This window comes from Ceratotherium simum, chromosome 26 (genome assembly GCF_057802395.1).
Source record: "Ceratotherium simum simum isolate JZ-2026a chromosome 26, ASM5780239v1, whole genome shotgun sequence".
Lineage (NCBI taxonomy): Eukaryota > Metazoa > Chordata > Mammalia > Perissodactyla > Rhinocerotidae > Ceratotherium > Ceratotherium simum.
In genome coordinates, this window is record NC_141925.1 from 20,017,412 (window position 1) to 20,032,652 (window position 15,241).

Consider the following 15,241-nt stretch of genomic DNA (forward strand, 5'->3'; position numbering starts at 1 on the left):
GAGGCCTGTGGACTCTGACTTAATGTTTGAGTGATAGCATGATTGAGGAACAACTTGGAATGAATGGTAGCGAATATTTATTGCAAAATTACTGAATAGCAGGTGCTGCACTAAATAGTCTGTGTTTTTCTCATCTCTTAATCCTTAAAACAAGTCCATACAGAAGTAACCACTGTTATCACTGTTATAAAGTTCTGGAAAGTGTGGCTCAGAGAGGTTGTGAATTGTCCAAGTTCCCCAGAGTAATAGACAGTAGAGCAATATTCACTTTCAGGTCTGGTGCCCAAGGGCAGTGGTCCAGGTACATTTTTCATTCCTTCCTTTCGCTGTCTTCTCCCTTTTACCAAGGTCTCCCGCCTGCCATGCAGAAAGTCATGTATAAAGGACTCGTCCCTGAGGATAAGACGTTGAGAGAAATAAAAGTGACCAGCGGGGCCAAGATCATGGTTGTTGGCTCCACGATAAATGACGTTTTAGCGGTCAACACGCCCAAAGATGCTGCCCAGCAGGATGCGAAGGCGGAAGAGAGCAAGAAGGAGCCTCTCTGCAGGCAGAAAGTGAGTCTGTCGTGTGATTGTTAGTCCTGGGAAGGTTGAGGCTTTGTCCTCTCGAGCCTAGGCCGGTTATATTCTCCCTAGAATAAGCTCCTTTTCGGACAGGGCCCATGATGGAAATTTATGGCAGCAGTGGGTGCGGCTTGCTGTTGAGTGGAGGTGACAACTACCTGAGATTTGCAACTTTGTCTCATCTGGCGGGTCAGTGTGTCTCAAGTCTATCTGCTGTAGGATAAGGCCATTGTAAAGGGAGGCTTCAGATGAGGTATTGAAAGGGATCAGATGTGGGTTTCTCTCCTGTTAGTGCCGCAGAAAAATACCACTACTAGAATTAACCCCTCATTTTGTACAAGTGCTTACATTTATTTGTCTTTTGGTTTGTGGCTTCCCCCAAGTCAACAAGCCCATTTCTGGATAGGCATGGAAATCAATAGCTTTCAGAGGTTCTTCTAAAACTGACTGTTTCAGGAAGCCGAATAAAGCTGACTAGGAAGATAACTACTCTGATTTTTTTTTTTTTTTTCCTCCTTCTGGTCCATAGAATGAGGGCCTGATTTTTCACATTCTCTGTTGCTCGTTTTTGGTGGAAGAGATCCAGGCTTGTCTTGTGCTCATTGTAGCCGTTAAAATTCTTTTTGTAATTAGGGAAGAATGAGAGTATTTCATGGTAGAAGGCACTGGTTGGAAGAACCATTACTTGCCATCTTGTCACCTAGCAAACCCTCCTCATTGTTATCCAGCCTCCTGGCCACTCTTAGTAGTGTTCCAGGAAAATAGGTATTCTCAACTTACCCTGTCCTGAGTAGAGTAGACCAACTTGAACCAACATTGGTTTTAGTGACCATAGGCACCGAGGCATATGGCCAACAGTGTGAGAAGGACACAAGTGTGTATTACAGGTCCATTATTCCTTATGTGTGCTTCAAAACCCGAAAAGAGTTTGAAAACCAAAAGTGTTTTTATAAATTTGGCAGCAAAAACTGACCAGATTTAGTGTGAACATTCATGTTTTGCTGTAGATATATTAACATGTTTGGTGACAAGGTGCTGCCCCAGACTGCACGGAGGATATTATGTATTTTAAAATTATATTAGATTTATAAAATCCCTAAAACTTTTGGAGTTTATAAAAGTCCAAAACATCTGTCCATAGGGTCTCAAATAAGGGGTTATAACACTGTATTAACATCTAAAAGGTGTTTATTTGGACACTTTCACCCCCAAATATGGGGTCATACTGTCTTGTAACCACTTGAGTTCATCGCCACTTTCCTGTCTTCCTCTGCCACATGTATGAAATCATTAAATATGAGCATGTCAGACGTGAGTGAGCATTCCCACTGGTCACACCCTTGGAGCATAACATGCCTCTTAAATACAGGTTTTGAGTTACTAATGATAGCTTAACAGGCTTAGAACTCTTCTCACAGTGGAGGGAAAATTCTTCAAAAGGTACTTGTGAGGTATGAGTGCAATTAAGCTTCTAATCGGTGATGCTTTGATTCTTTGATGCCAGAGATGAGGTATAACATGGCCTAATGAGAGGGATCCATTTTCCTGGCTTTCTGTCAGCTTCTTTAGGAATCTGGGGGCTGATATATAGGGTGACCCTTTGCTAGCAATCCAGCAGTATTGAGTTTATTCCTACCAGAGGGTTTCTGCGATGCTAGTGAGGATTTGAGCTGCCTCATGGCCACCTGGTTCTTAAAGTTGATTAAATTTTTACCTTCTACCCACTCACTGCCCCATAGTTCTAGCTTTATCAAACAGTGACTATGCCTGTAAAGCCACAGATGGAGAGGAAATAAGACTCAGGCATTTGGGCCAGACTGAGTTTAAGGGGGCCGGGAGCCTAGTTAGAACCTTTAATGAGCTGCCTCAAACTCCTGGGCTGAGGGTGGGGTTAAAGGCTTGTTAATGTCAGGCTATAGAGTCATCAGCATTTCTCTTTGGAAATGTGGTTCTTCAAGCTTTCTGTTTAGCTGGGGTTGAGGGTGGGGCAGTGGGGAAGACTTTGGCATTAGGCTGAGTCTGCATTTGCTGAAGAAGTGCCCTTCTACGCAGTTAGGCTGATCACCAGCTTGTTATATGTTGCTTTGGGAGTTTAAGTTGACAGAAATGGCTGTCATTTTGTACCTGCCAGGAGAACAGCACCCTTTGTGGCTGTCTTTAGCTTGTTGTTGGATTAATGTTTTCAGTGGTGATTTGGGGTGGCGGGGGAGTGGAGTTTATTTGAATTAGCAATCTGGAAATCCTATTTGCTCTAGAGCTTTGACTTCTAATACAGTAGCCACATGTGGCTGATTAAAATTCAATAAAATTGAGAATTCATTTCCTCAGTCATACTAGCCACATTTAGTATGTGGCTCACAGCTGCTGTTTTGGACAGCACGCATACAGAACATTCCATCATCATGGCAATTTCTGCTGGATAGCACCACCCCGTCCTATCAAAGGACCCATAATCTGTAGACAGTGAAAGCTTTTGAACCAGCACCTTAAGGCTTTCTTCGTCCTCTTTTTCAGAGAAGTAGTAACATGACTAAAATGCAGTCAACTGTTTCATTTAATTCTCTCTCCTGACTTACGTTATAGCAACACAGGAAAGTCTTGGATAAAGGAAAACCCGAAGATGTGATGCCATCTGTTAAGGGTGCCCAGGTAAGCCAGAGTCCTCTGTGAGCGGTCTGAAATCAAGCCAGCCTGCCCTCTAACTTCCTGAGGTTCCTGTGAGCACGTCCTTGCATCCTGTCCCTTCTCCTTTTTCTGTCTTACTTTGTTTCTGGTCCTGCTCTCTCTTACCATGCTCTTGTGCCTCCAGGAGCGCCTGCCAACGGTACCCTTGTCCGGCATGTACAATAAGTCCGGAGGGAAAGTGAGACTCACCTTTAAGCTAGAACAAGACCAGCTGTGGATTGGCACTAAAGGTACGTCACTGCCCTCAGCGTCTTCCCGGCTCCTGCCTCTGGCACCCCGCAGCCCCGTCTTGGGTGTGATTCTACTCTTCACTCGGAAATCTCTCTCCGCTGTGCTTTGCTTGCTCCTGGCTTTTGATTTTGATTTTAGATGCTTCCCTTCTGTTTGAACGGTTTTCTCTCATTCTTTCAACCCTCTGATCTCAGGGCCATCAAACATTGCCTCTTCAGTTGCACCCAAAACCAGAGGTCCCAAACGTGTGACCTGAGGGCCAGGTCTGTTCCATAGACAAGGGTTTTGTGGGTTTACCCACAATCTGTATAAATCAGGAGATTTCACTTGATCTGATGTTTTTGGCTTCTCTTGAAAAAAATCAAAAGATCTAGCCATTTTGGACCTGCATTCTCACCTGGCAGTGATCAGCTGGAGCCGAGTAGTAGTTCCAGATGGGCCATGCTACAGTGCTCACTGTCCCATTTATCTTATAAGTAGCCAGCTTCATTCATTTATGTCACCTGTCTGGCCCTTCTTGGTCAGAGCTGGCTCCTGTACTGGGTGCAGTTTTCCTAGTACTAGGGACCTGCCCCTCTCTCCCTGTCTGGTTACCTTCTGCCTGCTCCCACCCACCCTTGCCTGTGCATGGAGGGTCAGGCTTGCTGTTTGCTGGGAAGTGTCTCTGACTATCCTCCCTCGCCTTTCCCCCAGATGGTTCAGGGTCTTGTCATTTACACTCCAGAATTATCTGTGTCTCCTTCTTTGCCACTCTGTTGTGCCAGTTAAGACTCCCAGCATCTTTAAACTTGGTCCTTTAAAGCAAGTTAACCTAGTTCCCTGCCCCATCTATGATCTCTTCTGTCCTGCCCATCTTCCGTACTGTTTTTTCCTCGTTGGTTCCAATATTCAAAAACCTTTGGCTCTTTAAGGCCGAGTTCAAACATGCCTAAACATAGTGTCCAGTGTTCTCAATGATGCAGCCCAAGTTTAAACATCTGACCTACCTTCCTGCCCTGCTCACCCTGTTGTCCCCTACGTATTTCAGCTGCATTACTCACTGAACTTCCCAGCATGCCTTGCACAGCTCCATATCTTTGCTCATGCTGTGCCCTTACCTGGAATGCCTTCATCCCATTCCTTGTTATTAATAACATCTTCCAAGGCCCTGCTTAAGTGTCCTCTCCTAATGACGCCTTCCGTGGTATCTTCCCCACCCTCCAAATGAATTGCTGCTGCTTCTGTTCATTGAGCACTCCGTTTAGAGCCCCAGAGCACTCATTCCTCTCTGACTTGTCTGAGAGGAATGAGTTAGATTCCTGGAGGGAACCGAACATGCCTAATTCACCTGTTTCTGGCCAGCACTGTAGGTATTCAGTGTTCGAGGTAAATGCTAAAGAGAAGTATAGAGATCCCATCATCTGATTGGTTTCAGAGATTAATTGGTTTCAGAGATAGGCCATTTAGTGTGACTCAATTTAAAATAGGAGCAAAGTTTTATGGAAAATAATTGGGTGAGGGGTGATGGGGGTGAGATTTTTATCATCTAAAATATGAAAATAAGTCTCTTATTTTCAACCCTTTCCTGGTTCTTAAAATGAACAAAGACTGAAATGCCAAAAATGCTTGAGTTTTCTAACAATTTTATGATAACTTGCTATCTTTTTCATTTCACATTCAACTCTAACTGCATGGTTAAAGCAAGTTTTGGAAAATATTTAAGGGCTTCCTCAGTTTTTCCAAGAGCCTTTGAACCCTTGAATAGATCATTCTCTTCTACAGAGCCTGTCACATCATCAATTTTCTGTAATTGTGAGCTGCCCTGCCTCTGTCCGATCCTCACTTATTCGTGACTTGGCAGATGATCTTGCTTGGTTCTCCATCATTGCGTTAACTTGCTGAACGCCAGCCTCTTCCTAGACTCCTTTCACTTAGGTGGCCTGATTGAAGGCAGTGGCTAGGGCTCATCCAGGAGGACGCTGAGGGCCGAGAGGGTAGGTGCATGCAGAGGGGTCTGGATGAGGACTAAGTCTGTAAGTGCTCATTGGTTCCTCAGGGAATATTTTTATGTTATGAAGTTGTGTAGGAAACACGTCATAACTGCAGGGTCTAATGAGAACCTCCTGTCCCTGTGTTTTGAGGTTTTCTTTCAGCTTGTAGGAGCAGCCGCCTTCCTGCTTTGGCGTGAAGGCAGAGCTTGAGAAGAATCTTGATGTGTTGGGGCTTCAGAGCTGTTGAAAGCCTCCCTATTCACCAGCCTTATTAACAAGCATGGCCGTGAACTTCTCATGTCTTCACGGGTTGGCCAAGGCTGAGATTTTCGTTCCTACCCAGACTGCTGTACCCGTGTGCCTCAGGCACTCTTTTCACTGACCCAGGAGTCCTGTCACCTGAGTGTCATAAGAACTTGCCTAGGAGGACAACTTGTTCTGGGAGTTGGCTACTAGCCACTGGCTTCATCTTTCTGCTGGCAAGAAGCTGCTGTGGAATGACCATCCCAGCAGCCAGTTGGCCTCCTTGTCGATGGGGTGTTCTCCTGAGGGACACTTCAGGCTCCTACTCGCAGCTTGAACGCTCTGTGGAAGCCTCTGTAGGGGCAGTGCTGACACCCTCAGGCCCAACAGAGCAAGAAGAACAGGCTGCAGGCAGGAGACGTGAACAGGCGAACACGTGAAGCTGCGACGGGAGTGCAGGTGCCCTGTTTGTAGGGGAGTCGAGGCTCTAATCTAGCTGATTGCTGTCACTCAGCAAGGTGAGCCCAGGATTGTTAAAGCTTCTGCATTTTCAAGAGAAGCCAGAGATCCATATTTTTGTGTGAGATCGCTGGACATTTCAAGATGGCTGGTGTTTTAAAAAGTTTCCATCTTAAAGACAGCTGCTGGTCAGGTCCTGCCTGTGGGTCACTGTGTTAGAGCCACTGAAAGTCAAAACCTGAATGAACATCCTCAGGTCCATTCTCCCCACCCCCATTTTCCAGAGACTGAGGCCCACAATACGGAAATAAAATATCTCAAATCACCAACTAGAGTAGAACCCAGGTCTCTAAGTTCTTGGTCTATTTTGTTAACTTACCTATTTTCAGATTCTACCTTTTCCAGATTTTTCTTTCTGCAAAGGCTGTAATGAGTTTTTTCCAACTTGGTTTAACTCTTTGCTGAGAACTTCTCCCCATCCCCGAGGTGTCTGCTGCTCCTGGATGGTGGTTTCCTGTTGCGCAGGCGCTCCGCACCTCTCCTGCCGTCATCCCCCATCCCGCTGTGCTTGGCTCACTTCCAGCAGTATCATCTCCCTCCCTCACTGCCTCCTCTTTCTTACCCGCCATCCTTAAACTTGCTGCAAAATGTCTTCTGACCCCAAGTCATAAGTGGTCTCTCGAGTGTTAATCGTAAGAGGTTATAAATGTTTCAAGAGAAATTCTTTGTGTGTGTGTGTGTATGGAGGGGTGGGGGACCAGGGGAGGTCATGAATGAGGATGGGAGGGCAAGTGAGCAGGATCCTGGGATAGAAACTGGTCGTAAAGCCCAAAGCATTGCCCCTTCCTGTGAAGGCTTTATGAAGGCTTGCTCTCAGGGGCCTTGCTCTTGCCTTTTTGTGCTTGGTCTTCTTGGCTCCCACGTGCCGAAGCCCTTAGCCAGTGCTGGGCTTGGGCAATAAGAGTGCAAAGGAATTTCTGGGTATTTATTAATCATCAGACTAAAAAATAACACCAGGAAAGATAAATCTCTCCTCTCAGGGGCCTTTAATATACCACTGCCAAGTCCTGTTCCCCATTTGCTCCTGAGAAGTTCCCAGCTCCCAAGCAGGGCTCTAGGGGAACTGAATAGAAGATCCTATCCCATCATCCCTAGAGGGCATAGGTGACTTGTGTTTACAGTTGATCCCAAAGCCACCAGCCCTGATGAGAGACTGCTTAGTCACAGGAGTAGAACAGGAGGGCCTTTGAATAATCACTGTAATCCCTTTCAACTTAGAGCGGACTGAGAAATTGCCCATGGGCTCCATTAAAAATGTGGTCAGTGAACCTATCGAAGGACATGAGGACTACCACATGATGGTAAGTAGCCGGAGTGGTGTAGCCTCTCACTAGACTCCTGCTTCTGCTCTCTGGCAGGGAATGGATTTTTATCTGAGGAGAAAACTCGGTATTCAGAAGACGCACGGTTTTTAAGATCCTCATGTTTTCTTCATCTACTTAGAAGTTAATTCATGACCTATTCCTAGCTCTGTTTATTTTGCACCCTGCCTTCCAGTTTAAAGAGGATATGTTTTATCTCTTTTGCCTCCCTCTTATTTGTAATACTTTGTTTTTAGACCAGGAAAATAAATATCAAGAGGAGGAATGGCTTGTGGGTTTTCATTTTAACTTTTGTCTTGCGTATAAAACAAAACCTCCCATGGGCCTTGATGTTTGTGAGGACACCAGGCAGTCGCCTTCTGTGATGGGCAGCCATTGAGTGGCCAAGGACCCTGTGGGAAGGACAGGGTCTGCTCTGATGAGGGTGGGCTGCTCTTTCATGAGACAGACTCTTTGGGGGCATTCCCCACATCTGTGTGGAACAAGGCCAAGAATTCAGTGATCAGTTTAGCTACCTAAACTCCAAAGTTGCTGTGACACGGACCTGACCTGAGCGGTAATAGAGTAAGCGCGGGGCTGCCTGCCGTTCTCTGTCTGTGGAGACGGATGTTGCAGTGTCCGGTGGTGTAGCTGTGTCGGCCCCATCCCAGGGAGGACTATCTAGTGGTTTGACCTGCGGATCGCTGTTCCAGAGTCGACGGCAGAGGCGTTGGAAGATCCCAGGAAAAGTACGATGGCAGTTCTCTCTGGACAGATAGCAGATCCCCTGGCTCTAGGGAAAGTCAGTCCTGTCCCCTCTCCTGCCCTGCTGGTGTCAGTCAGCTCGGAGGTGCTGAAGCAAGGCATGGTTAGGACTGCAGTCCCTGGGCTGCCGAGCTCCTGGGGTGTCCTCCTGGGGGTGATGACGACGCCACTGGGCTGCTTTCAGGCCCTCTGGCAGCCGTGCCACCCCTAGTCTCTCTGTAGTCTTTAAAGGATTACAGATGGATTTGTTTTGCCTGCTCAGGTATTTTTTCTGTTTCAAAAGTTGGCTTTTAATATTCTCAGCTGGGCTGCTTCACTTCCTTTTGACACATTCATTTTTCCAGTTTGGCCTGTGGGGTTTGCAACCCGTTTTCAAGCAGCTTCAAGTAAGTTGAGTGGACATCTTTTAAGGAATTGGTGTGGCCGGGTTAATGCCGTAGTATTTAGTTTAGATGCTCCTTTTTCTCTGGAGTCGTTGCTGGCAGAGGGTGGTTCTCAGAGCCCCTTCTCTTTTCTAAACTCCATTAAGCAGCACCTTTCCCTCTGTCCTAATGACGATATTTATCTCCTTCTTTCTGCAGATGCCATTGCACTAGCTCGAGCGTGTATCGTGATTCACGTTAGGAAAGGGTGGTTGTGCTTTTTCATTTTTAGAGCAGTGTTTAAAAATACAGGAAAGAATAGAGAATACTCTAACAAACCCATATATCCATCACCTAGAAATGACAATTATAAAAATTTTGTAACTTTAAATCCTTTTTTTAAATGAAAGCAATAAAATTTACCAGCAGTGAAACCTCCCCCTTGTCTTCCCCTCCCCCGTTACCATTATCAAGATTTGTCATGTGGATCCTTCCCGTCTCTATGCTTTTATTTCTTATATATCCACGAACAAGATACAGTATTGTTTTGTGTTTTTTCAGTTTTCGTAAATGGTCTCATGGTATGTATCGTTCTGCAGCTTGCTTTTTTTGGTTCGACATTATGATCTGTCTGTATTAACTATAGATCCAGTTCATACCTGTTAAAAGTGATCCAGTATTCGTGTGAATGGGCCACGTCACCTTTAATTTTGCGTTCTCTTACTGATGGATATGTAGGTTGTTTCCAGGGTTTTATCATTTCTGACCGTGCTGCTTTGAACATTTGTATCTGTTTCTTTGTGCATGTGTGACAGTTTTTCTAGGGCAGTGGTTCTCAAACTGGTCTCTGGATCAGCAGTATCACATCACCTGGGAACTTGTTAGAAGTGCAGATTCTTGGGCCCCACCCCAGACCTCAAATCAGAAACTCTAAGGGGTGGAGCCCACCCATCTGTTCTAACAAGCCCTCCAGATGGTTCCAATGCACCCTTGGGTTTGGGAACCGCTGCTGTAGGGTCGGCTATGCTTCTCTCTCCCACCTCCTTTTTTTTTTTTCTGACAGGAGAATGCTCCCCATGTACACAGTTTTTTCCCCTTCCCTTTTTAATTAGTTCACTTCTGAGCCCTCCCCCATGTTTGTTGTGCTGCCTGCTTGGTCTCCCGATCTCTGAAGTACCGCTTGGTTTTCCTTTTTCCCTTCCAGGCGTTTCAGTTGGGCCCCACGGAAGCCTCTTACTACTGGGTGTACTGGGTTCCAACTCAATATGTGGATGCAATCAAAGACACTGTGCTGGGGAAGTGGCAGTATTTTTGAAAGCACTTTCACCTCTGGCCCAGGAGACTGACCCAAAGTGAAGGACATTGCTGGGAGAGGCCTGCAGCATCCCTGGATTTCAGAGTTCTGGAACTTTGTTCAAAAAAAAAAAACCTATTTCCAGTCTAAGGCGATGTGGTGACTGAAGCCAGAGGTGATGTACTTTCACCATTAGCTTAATTTTAACTTAAAATCACCTGTTCCCTTTCTTGCAGTCAGCTTCATACCATTTTTAAAGTCAATACAATGGAAATCAATAAATCTGAATTCCGAACACGTTGTGTGGAATACTCTTAAGTGTGTTTGAGAGTAGATCTGCCAATTTTGTTTAGAAAGGATTGATCGAAAGCTTTCTGGTTTTTTTTAAGTGATTTCAACTGAAATATTTTCATAAATCTTTGGTTGCAAACATTTGGACTGCATTGTAATGAGTTGGGGTGTTTTTTTTTTTTCTTTTTCATATAAAATTGTATGCAAAATGGGGGGGTTAGTAAGCCATATTTTTCTGTCCATTGATTCAGATTGAATTCTTTCCCTTTTTTATTTTCTCACTTCCTAGATTTGAGTTTTTGTTTAAAAACCCAAAGATGTCAGTTCCTCTTTTTGTACCTCATCAATGCTTCCTTTCCTGGCCTCTCTCCCACCATGCTGCTGCTTGTGAACGTGCGGTGGGAGAGGAAGAGCTGTCTGGTCCAGGTCGGGGAGCCCTCACACTCGCTGTGGTGTTTGCTGAGCAGCAGAGTCTCTCACGGTGACTCCTGTCTAAACATCTTGCCCTGTGGGCCTTGATCTCTGGGGAGTTCCACTGCTGGCTTGATGGTGTCTGCAGCTCTCACTGATTGGGCCTTAAGGCCCAGCCTGGCATGGGTGTGCCTGGGCTGTGCTGCTCAAAAGCCGCAGCTCCCAGGCTGACAGAGGCCTCTTTGAGGAGGAGCCAGGTGTAAGACAGTTTATACAGCCATACAGCCACAGACCCAGATCCTTTTTCTTCAGAAGTTTCAAGAAATTCTTAGCAGTCCACTGATGATTTCAATTATGCTTCTCCATGTTTTCCTTCTGCTCATGCATTATGTTCAAGTGTCCTTCATCCCAGGTTCAGAGATGCTGCCTTTCTCGATAAGAAGACGTCTGACCTAGTGGGTTGGTCGATGTATTTAAACATCGCAGATGGGATAAACTGCTTTTGTTATTAGCTCACCCTCTTCTGGTTTTAGCCCTTACGTTCTTTGTACATGTGAACTTCTGTTGTCTCCTTATGACTTGATTGACTCTGAAATGAGGACAACTCTTTTGGTGAATGATATCCTTTGTGCTCTTTGCTGTTTCTCTGCTGCTGTCTCTGCAATTCTCCTCTCACTGGTTGCAGGCTCTCATAGTAAGGTTTGGCGAGAGATTTTCCAAACTTCACGTTTTGGATTCTAGGCTGTTTACCCCTCATTCTGTGAAATGTATTAGCATGTGTTCGCTTAAGATGACTATTCCTTGTGAGCCAGTTAATGATGATATTCTACGCCCTTCCCTTCTAAGCTGTAGTTCAGGAATCCAGCCCATATAGACAGACTCGTGCTTTTCATGGTGTAGTCAATGCCAAGTTATGCCTCTGGGCAGGAAAATCGACTCTTGCTTTTTTGGGGGCATAAGTACGTATGTGAAGTGTAGCACCCAAGAGGCGGCCTCTTTTTCATCCCTTAAAGAAGGAGCAGTAACTGCAGCTTTTTTGTCCTTGTTGGCCTGTAGTTCCTGGAGAAAAAAGTGCTTCTTTGCTACTTGTCGAAGCCTCCCTCTGCAGTTGACAGGTCTACAGAGGAAACGATGGTGTAGCAAGCAGAGCGTCATCTCCATTTGAATACTGCCCTTGTTGGCCAGCGCCCCTGTCCTGGAGATTTGTCCTGACAGTGCCACACACCCCCTTTTGTTCTCTCGAAGCAGGCATCTCTGTCCCCAGACTGGCCTCGCAGTGCTGCTCTCAGAGGCCCTCCCCGCCAGGTCTCTTCATTTGCCTCCGGTGCCATCTGACGTCCCTTCCTCCCAGTGAGAGTGTGTGTTCCGTAGTCTCCCTGCTTCCCAAGGGCCAAACCGCTTCTCATTCAGGCTGGCGTCATTTCAGGACAGGACCAAAGCCTGTGTGAGCCTTTTTATTTTAAGTAAAATGGTGCTTTTTTCCTTACTTCAAGATATTATATATAAATAATAATGTAAATGACATCTTTTCGTACAGAGCTGTTTGGGTATTGCATCACAGAGCTCACTAAATCTACTAGAACAATCTTGAGCTCTGGCTCCTGGCCCTGTCTGCATGGAGACCTTGCTGGAAGCCCTCAGGAGAGCAGAGGGGGACAGCACCAGAAGCCACTGGGAGAAGTATTTGATTTGGGTCTGTGTCTGGGTCACAGCAGTATTTACTGTTTTGTCACTAGGTCCCATGAACGATCTCTTCCTATTTTTCTTACGGTCTGGAATGTACTGACTAAATCTCTGTTAGCAAACTGAAGTACTCTTCCCCTTAGGTAGCATCACAGTGTTAATTTTTTCCTCAGGATCATTTGTGTACGCTTTCGTCACTGTCGGAGGGGACTGGTTCTTTCCCTGGGGTTGTGACCCTCCCTCACTGTGGCGGAGGGCGTGCAGGCGGATAAAGGAGGAGCTGGTTCTGAGAGGGGCTCCAGTGTGCAGGAAGTAGGCGAGGGGCTTGCCATCTCTTCCGGGTGGGACGCCTCTCTGAGCCTCCTGATGGGCCGCTTTCTCTTCTAGAATTTATGCTGGTGGTCCTCCTGCAGGTCTTAGCGCAGAGACATCATGCCTTTCTTTCCCTCCCTGAGGCGGGTTGGCAGAATAATGACAAGGTAATCCCTGCTGTGGCCCAGCCCCTCTCGGCTCTTTCAGTCAGCCTGGTCAGAGAACTCAGACTCGAGAATTGCTGCAACTCTTTGGTATTAAGTATTTTAATTGATGATGGGCCTTTTGTAAGTAGCACTAGCTCTTTTTAAATGAAGTCAGACTGGGCTAAGGATGCACTTTCCTGTAATCTCGTGGATGCAGTAGTGCCAGTGAGGCCTCAGTAGGCTCCTTAGTTGCTGCTTTACCCTGTGAGGGCCGAGGAGACTAACTTTGCCACGTTGCCACATCTCTGAAAAGTTGCCATATTCGGCCAGAAGGGGCTGCTTTCCTCATCCTTCAGCCATGTGCCTGGAGGGGCCGTCTGGGCTCTTGCACTTGGCCCGCCCTTTCCTCGTCAGGGACAGACTCAGCGTGCTAACGGCCGTGCAAGGGCAGGCTTTCTTTCCACCCCATCTTCGGAGGGAGACCTCTTTCTCTTGCTTCTTGCCTCTGTTCACGCCTGTTGTCTTGGAAAAGGATGGTCCCTTTGTCTTAGAGGTTTGTGATTAAGGCATCTCCAGTTAGGATTGGCACCTGTTTGCTTCTTAATAGGGCCTGGTGGCCTTCCTGAAGTCACAGGTGGTCAGGAGCCCTCTGATGTGCAGAACATCTGGTCCATTTACCTGCCAGGCTGGGTGGTTCTACTGCTTTCTACATCTCTAAGAACCTCTTTTTTTCTTAAAGAGTTCTGCAGAATTATTTGACAATATACGTAAGTACCATGTTTCCTTGTGGTATACACTCTGTTCTGGTTTTTGTTTTTAAATCAAATGCCTGTTTGAGAGGAGATGAACGTATTTAGTCTATTAGATTTGCGCTGCTGGATTTTTTTTAAAGTGTAACCTTGACTAGCTGTCTTATTGTTTATCCTGTAAGATTAGTCTGTCAATTAAAGTTTGATAATTAATTGCGTCTCTTTTTCCTTCCAATTCTTCCTGCGCCTAATCCGTACTGGGGATTGACCAACATTTGGAACTGGGCCCAGAGCCATTTTTTTTGCCAGCTGTGGTCTACCATATTACTGTCTCATTTATTTGGCTTTAAGTATATCCAAATTTGTTCCTGCTGAAAACAGTTGATAAAGGGATTTGATTTTATTTACTCTGTGTTAGTCCCAGTGGCCAGCTTGGCAGTCAGCCACACCCACATCCGTGTCAGCACAGCCCTCCCTTGCCTGCCTGGCCTCCAGGTGTTGGAGGGGAGGCTGCCTCCCTGTCCTTATGCCTCCTGACCAGTGCCTCGTTGCCTTCACCTGGCCATTTAGCCTTTGAAGACAAGTTTGATGAAACACTGGGATGGGGGCCAGCCCCCTGGCGTAGCAGTTAAGTGCACACGCTCTGCTGTTGGCGGCCCAGGTTCGGATACGGGTGCGCACCGATGCATCGCTTGTCAGGCCATGCTGTGGCAGCGTCCCACATAAAGTGGAGGAAGATGGGCACGGATGTTAGCTCAGGGCCAGTCTTCCTCAGCAAAAAGAGGAGGATTGGTGTGGATGTTAGCTCAGGGCTGATCTTCCTCACAAAAAAAAAAAGAAAAGAAACACCGGGATGGGGCTACCGCTCCAGCTGAGCTACAGAGACCTGGGAAGAGGGAGGGAGAAGATCTATTACCAAAAATGGAACAAAAACAGAATCCTTGGCATGGAGAGGAATTCCAGCTTGTCAGAACTGATTTTGACCCAGCACCACTCCCATGGACCCTCTCTCCTTTTCTCCCTACTTTGTAAATGTTCCTGAATGTTCTGGCCTCACTGCCCCTTCCTGGCTCCTTTCCATTTTTCCAGTACCTTATCATTCTGAGGCAGTGCTGTTAGCTTCTTAAGGACCTGACTGTTACATGAGAGAGAGGGATGGATAGGACTGTGCCTCATGCTGTACATTGCCTGATACCCACCTAGGGAATCTTCTGTCTGCACAGTGGGTACTTTTGGATTTTATCCCAATTCTGAACTGCTGTTTCAGGCACCTTAAAACAAATAGGGTGATTGACTATCCTCAGATGGAGAATGAGATAACTCCAGTCTGAATATCTTACCATACCTTTTGGGGAGATGTGGCATTTTCTCAACTGTTGATAACTAACAGAACGCTTTCTGCAACAGGGACACCACAAAGCAGACAGTCATTAGGACAACAGGCAGCTTCTCCTACTTCTGCCCAGGAGGTGGTCTGTTGAGCCCATCCACGCTGTGGGAAGTTGGCATGTTTCTCATGCAGAAGCCGTCTGCCAGCTCCGCTTGGCTGCTTTCAGCCAGGGTTGACCTCTGGCTTTTCCTAGTTTATCAAGGCTATTTTTGTTCTGAAGCCTTGTTAGCATATCTTACCCTTCTGACAGAACTTCTCCTTACTGTTCATCCCATTTTATAACTCCTAATTTTCAAGTTTCTTGCTTCTATTTTGCTCCTTTC

At 46.3% G+C, this 15,241-nt stretch overlaps 1 protein-coding gene across 5 annotated transcripts in view; it reads left to right on the plus strand.

Annotated features, from left to right (window-relative positions):
- The window catches only part of UBFD1 (ubiquitin family domain containing 1), a 34,053-nt gene that overhangs the window by 1,258 nt on the left and 17,554 nt on the right, over window positions 1-15,241 (plus strand). For 2 of the 5 annotated variants that reach the window (XR_015548551.1, XM_087417126.1), the window contains exons 3-6: window positions 349-557; window positions 3,150-3,215; window positions 3,376-3,481; window positions 7,433-7,515. Coding sequence is in view for 4 of the 5 variants with exons in the window: in XM_087417126.1 (XP_087273252.1) it covers window positions 349-557; window positions 3,150-3,215; window positions 3,376-3,481; window positions 7,433-7,515 (464 nt within the window). In the remaining variant the exon portion in view is untranslated. Of the gene's footprint in view, window positions 1-348; window positions 558-3,149; window positions 3,216-3,375; window positions 3,482-7,432; window positions 7,516-7,572; window positions 7,785-8,861; window positions 9,811-9,846; window positions 13,747-15,241 lie in introns of those variants that run through there. The other 3 variants (XM_087417127.1, XM_004442698.3, XM_087417128.1) reach the window with 3 other exon arrangements.